We start from the raw sequence: 6,131 nt of genomic DNA, 5'->3' as shown, positions 1-6,131 counted from the left end.
ATCCATCCTAAAAATATTTTGTTGTGCTTGTTTCACTTTAACCACTCATCCAAACAATTTAACTTTCAAAGCTATAAGAAAACAACATTAAAATGCCAATGTCAATACTAACAATAAAAATTTAATGGATTGTAATTCCATTTACAATCAATATAACTTTAGGGCGATTATAATAAATATTAATAATCAAATATAACAAACAATATTACACATGAATAAAATTTTACCACCTCATATCACAAAACTTTGTCCTCTGATTAACTCGGACGTCACAGTATTATTCTTTTCCCTTCTTGCGCGGTTTTCATACAACCTTGTGTATACCGATGTTGAGATCCGAGGATATGGATATGAGGAGAGGGAGAGAGTGATGCCATGCGGCTTTGAACACGCGTTTTTGGTGAGCTTTGATGGACTGTGAAGGTTTGTTGGAGTTGAACCTGATATCAAATATATGAATCATTGGGTCAGCTGAACCCGAGGTTAAGTGATACCCGTCTGGTGACCATGCCTGGTTAATCAAGGCGGATTGAGACTCGCTGCTTTCTTGTTTCCAACCGAATTCATGGATTTCGGTTCGTCTTAGTCGGATGTCAAATAATCGTAGCTGCCTCTCTGGAGTACTGCAGTTATAATTATAATCATAAATTCATAATATAAATAATATATATTTAGCATGTAAAAATGAATAGCCATTTTCTCTCACTAAAAATTTGACCACCACTTTTTACACCAAAATTTTTACCATATACCTCCCTCAAGTTTCATTAATTCTACAACAAAGGCCTTCAACTTTAGTGTTTGGTTTTTTAGATTTCAATTTCACCCCTTATATTATAGATAATATACACTTTTATCATTTAATTTGATTTTTCTCTAATAATTTGCATTCGTTAACATTTAAGAAACCTAATTACGCAGTTATGTTTAATTAATTTTTTTTTGTCAACATTCAGATATAACTTTTATTGAAAACCGAGTTGAATCTATAAAAAAAAGGTAATTTTTGGTTTGATAAACTATTCCGCGTACTGGTACCAAACCGATACCAACTGAACATCAGTACCGGTACTGCCATTCGTTTTTATGGCTTTTGTTTATCATTTAATTTGATTTTTCTCTAACGTTAGCTTTTGAAATAAGTATAGTTACCAACATCGGTACCAGTATCGGCATAATCAGAGCCGGCTATATATACGGTCCTGTTCTTGGACCTTCGAATGTTCGGTTCAAATAGTGAAATGGCAATAAGCGGGTCAACAGTGTACAATAATTACCTGGTCTGAACCATAAAAAGATTGAAGTCACACGGATTCGGTAGAACACTCATACACTTGCTTTCAATCTGGTGCTTGTAATCCGCTCTCCCGGTTTGTAAATCAAACCCAATAATCCGTTTATCTGCACCAACCGAAACCACCATCTGTTTTTGTTGCATACCCGCAACACCCATTACAGCTGAAGAATGCATACTTCTATGCAACACTTTCGGTTTCCAAGAATCCTCGCCATTTTTCTCGGTCCATTGAACAACTGCATGATCACTTCCCCCTGTGATAAAGCATACATCTTCCCATGGCATAAACATTATGCTGTTTACAATACCCTTAACGTGCGGTTTATCTTCAAAGAAAGTTACACGTTTCTTCTGCAATAAGACTAGTCACGGTTTTTAATATCTATATATAACCGTTGCGCCAGTAAGTTGTAAATACAGTTAATGCGGAAAAATATCGGATATCGGTCAAGGACCAATATCTGAGATATCGGTAATCGCAGTGAGATATCAGTGGGATATCGGTAATTCTAATAATTCAGTATAGTCTCCTACCAAACAAATTTACCTTTTGCAAATTGCAAAACACTAACAATCGTAGCAAGTAAGAGTTGATTAAGACTTAAAACAATAGCATTGAACACTAAAAGTTGATAACTAAGACTTAAAACACTGATATCGGGAATATCGGTGATATGCCGGTCAAATATTAGTCCAATATCGGTCAATATCGTTGATATTATCGGTACCGATATTCTGAACTGACATTCTGACTTATATATCGCCAAGGGACCAATAACCGATATATCAGTGATTTATCGGTGATATCGACTGCATACTAATAATAATATATACGTTTTGTTTACCTCTTTTGGTTTATTTAGATTGAGGACTGATATCTGAGAGTCGCCACCGTCAGCACTGTAGACAGCGAATAAGCTGCCGCCATGTGGATGCCAAGCTATATCTTCGGGCCATCTTCTTTGTTTGGTGGATGCACATTCAGCTGTACTAAGAAGAGATGCACTTGATCTGTCACTGCAGCATATGCAAATTTGTAAAAGTAGTAAGTTTCAGTTACATGAAATTACGCTGTCCGTAATAATAAAGAGTTAATTACACAGATGGTCCATGTGGTTTATGCGAAGTAACAGGTTTGGGTACTAACTTTGAAAACTTGCATGTTTGGGTTTGTGGTTTTAACTTTTTCACGAATTTGGGTGTTAACACTAACTTTCGTTTAAATTTATGTTAAGTTTAAATAAAATGCCCCTGAGACCCACATTTTATTATAAAAAAATAAAAGGCAAACTCTGTTTTCAATGCCATAAAATATACTATTATCTTGAATTCTTGATAAGTGAAAAGGTTTAATATCTTTTAAAAGCTTCAAAGGAATTTGGATGGTAGAATTAAACATGTAGTGATATTGGAGCATGATATAAAACATACCCTTTGGCATTAATTTGCCATAGATTCACAAATCCATCAAGCGCGCTGCAAAACAATTCAAACCAATCACTAAAAGAACAAAAGTAGTGTGCAAGAAAAATAATATATGCATATATCAATTGAAATAGATGTAGAAAGAAGATTTGCAACGAGTAGTGCTGATGCGGAAACTAAATATCAATGATTCAATGTTACCAAGATTAACAAAATATCTTAAATGGTTCTAACACTTGGATACCTCGTCACGAAAAGCTGATCATTTGTTGGACACAAAGCAAGACTTCTCAACTTCCTCTTATGCTGAGATGGAATATGGTTGGATGTATGACAATTAATTATGCGTGGTGAAGATGAACTGCACACCATCTGAATCAAATCTTTATGTTCTCGCAGCTCTGCAATTTCAAATTATTTGCAAAAAGTGAGCATCCAAATTAGCTAAACAAGGCAAAATTATGATGGATCGTTGACACACTTATCTCATGCACAATGTTAAAATAAAAACAAGCGTTTTTGCACAGGCCAACATAGACTTGTAATCAAATCAAACGCTCAGTGAACCGTTGATGAACTGTTTGGCAGGGAGTTCGTTCACTTAAAAAATGAACGAACATGAATAAGGCTTTTCTGTTTAATTAGGCGAACAAACATGCACACATGCCTCTTTCATCCATTTTTGTTCATGTTTGTTCATTTACATTCGTTTATATATTCACTTAATAACCGATGCCCGTTATAATTCACCTAGTTTATGAAATTATGATATCACCCATTACAATTTAGTCAACTTCTATAAAATTTTGATTTCCTATTTACCTTTAATTGGTGTTCACTCAAATATGTTTGTTCATCAACGTTCAGTCATGTCCGTTCGTTTATACTATTTATGAACATAAACGAACAAGAACATGTCATGTTCTTAACTAATAAACACAAACAAGAAAACCACATTTGCTTAATTGTTCATGGTTGATCATTGTTCGGTTAAAGTTAAAAGAGCAGCACAAACATGTTCTGTTCGTGTTCACCCAGTTCATTTACAAGCCTACGTGGACATACAAATTTTAATCATGCTAGATCAATATTTGGGCTAACTGCATAAATAAGGTAACCAACTTTTTTAGTCTAGAAAAATTTTCAAGTTAAGGTGATCTGACCAGGTAAACCGGTCAAGATGATGCGATGGCAGCTGACAGTAACTTTTGACCATGTTGATTTTTTCCATGGCATGGCTCTTGAAAACCCAACTTAGGTAATCAAACTTTTCGAAACTGTTTTTGTAATTAACTCTAAATAAAGTAGAAAATATTACCGAATTTCCTTTTTGTTCCTCTAGACTGAGTCTCGCTGCCTTCTTGTTCCCGTGAGATTCTATTTACTTTTTCTTTCACAATGTTTTTGCCATATGTTGGCATTGATTTATTATCAGTTTCTTCCATCTTCATAGGAACAGATAGTTTAGGATTAACTGCAGGGATTACAAGTTGCGGTTTTTGTTCATTTTTTCCATTTCTAGAATGTTGACTGGTCTTTATTGGAGGACTACATGATCTCCTCTCTTCTTTCACTTTTACACCATTTTCAGAAACCTTTGTAGACGGTACAGCGTTGCCTCGACTTCTGAGGTGTTCTAATTTACGCTCTGTTTCTCCTAATCTCTTTTCAGCTTCTTCAAGCTGCATACCTTCCAAAATGATATTAGCTTTTATTTCCCAGTTAAAAAAAATCATATTACTATTCTTTACCATGTATATATATTCACAAGTAACACAAAAGTAAGCTCATTCAACGCGACTTATGCCATCATCACCCTTGTATTGTCCATATATAGTCTAGTCATATCCCCAAATATAACAAGTTTGGTTTAACTGAGAAACTTTCTTACACACAAACTTGAATTTAGCATTTAGCAAAATGGTTATCATCTCATAAGGAAATTAACTATGTAACAGAAGTAGCGATAGCAATGAAATAGCGGACGTTATTTTAGAAATATTCTATATGAGTGTATCGTATCCAAATACGCCGTTTTTATATGTATACTTAACCGAAAAAAATTAAAACCTGCCATTTTATACATATATTATCGCTATATATTTGAGGAAATAAAACTAAAATTTTGCTATTTTCACGCTATGAAGGCGCCAAATTCAGATAGCGACACATGAGCGCTTCGCTTGGCTACGCTATTCGCTATAAACAACTATGCCACATAGCATATCAAACTACAAGATTTATAATGACACTACATGAGTTATCTAGATACACTAAGGAATACATATATAGTGTCGGATCAAACACAAACAGCTTTTTTAACGTGAGAAGTGTTAAGAAGCATCGGAGTAATATTACGCCGGCACTAGAGTAATTATTATTATTACGCTGTAGTTTTGCACTAGAGTAATGATAATTAATTACCCTAGTGTAGTTTACTTTGTTGTATTGTGTAACGCTACAACAAAATAAACTAAACTAATAATAATATTATTATTATTATTATTATTATTATTACTCTAGTTCAAAACTAAACCGTAATAATAATTACTCTAGTGCCGGCGTAATATTACTCCGATGCTTCTTACGGTTGTGGCGTTAAAAACAGTTGTTTGTTCCCGATGCAATTTTCCCCCAAAACGTGATGAATGGATTTGTATGTGATAAAACTGACCTAATTTAAATAAGTAGAACCGTACAAGTAATAATATAAGTTTGAACGAATGGATTGCTTGCGTAATGGATGAAAAGAAAAGAAAACCTAACCTGAGATTTGTAATAGTTGAAACGTGTACGGAGGTGATGGACCTCTTTGGAGCGGTGGTCGATCAGAGCTATGAGAGCCTGTTCTTGCTCCTGGCGGTCGTCACCGGAGATTGACGTCATGGATACGAAGCTGTTGCCGGCGGCGATGATGATGATGATGATGATGATGATGATGATATTATTTGGTGAAGAAAAACAGACAAACGGATGAAGGACACGTTGTGTATGAATATGAAAAGGTTGGATGATGATGATTATTATTATTATTATTATTATTATTATTATTATTATTATTAACACAACATAAACATAAAATGTGAAAACTAAAATGTTTTTTCCTTGTTTGAGTGTAACTCCGGTATCTTAAATCAACAACGTGATTTGGTCTTAATATTAGTGAACGAGAGGAGAGCTTCACAGTTAAGTGTGCTTAGGTGAGAGTGGTAGCAGAATGGGTGACCTCCTGAAAAGTCTCCACCTTAGCAACAAAAGCCAAACCCGTGAGCTTTTCGTGGGCAAAGAGGACAATATTGGTGGTGTGAGGGGTCGGATGTTACACGTAGCGTATTTGGAAGACTCAAAATGAGGCGATATTCGAACGAAAGCCAACACATATCAGTATTAGGGCCGTCACTTTTACCCG

At 34.9% G+C, this 6,131-nt stretch overlaps 1 protein-coding gene across 2 annotated transcripts; it reads right to left on the bottom strand.

Annotated features, from left to right (window-relative positions):
• Positions 1-214: 214 nt before the first annotated feature.
• LOC143531192 (uncharacterized) lies at positions 215-5,609 on the bottom strand. 2 transcript variants are annotated; one of them, XM_077026539.1, is made up of 7 exons: positions 5,489-5,609; positions 4,041-4,404; positions 2,967-3,123; positions 2,729-2,773; positions 2,143-2,314; positions 1,278-1,648; positions 215-623 (listed from the first exon to the last, which is right to left on the bottom strand). In XM_077026539.1, exons 1-7 carry the CDS (start codon positions 5,606-5,608, stop codon positions 305-307), a joined length of 1,548 nt encoding a protein of 515 aa, XP_076882654.1. In that variant the 5' UTR covers position 5,609; the 3' UTR covers positions 215-304. The 2 variants fall into 2 exon arrangements, with proteins under 2 accessions (XP_076882654.1, XP_076882655.1); XM_077026540.1 differs by having other exon boundaries at positions 4,041-4,412; positions 5,489-5,595.
• Between the last annotated feature and the right edge of the window lie 522 nt (positions 5,610-6,131).

The sequence above is a fragment of the Bidens hawaiensis genome, unplaced genomic scaffold (genome assembly GCF_021521415.1).
Source record: "Bidens hawaiensis isolate Kalapana, Puna unplaced genomic scaffold, B.hawaiensis_p1.1 tig00009086_1, whole genome shotgun sequence".
Classification (NCBI taxonomy): Eukaryota; Viridiplantae; Streptophyta; class Magnoliopsida; order Asterales; family Asteraceae; genus Bidens; species Bidens hawaiensis.
The sequence above is the reverse complement of the archived record's forward strand: the minus strand, read 5'-3'. Positions and strand labels throughout refer to the sequence as shown.

Coding starts and splice junctions, on each gene's coding strand:
- LOC143531192 (XM_077026539.1), bottom strand. CDS start 5,608: ATGACGTCAATCTCCGGTGACGACCGCCAGGAGCAAGAACAGGCTCTC. Junction 4,405..5,488: donor TCAACTATTACAAATCTCAG/GTTAGGTTTTCT, acceptor GAAGGTATGCAG/CTTGAAGAAGCTGAAAAGAG. Junction 2,315..2,728: donor TGGCAAATTAATGCCAAAGG/GTATGTTTTATA, acceptor CATATGCTGCAG/TGACAGATCAAGTGCATCTC.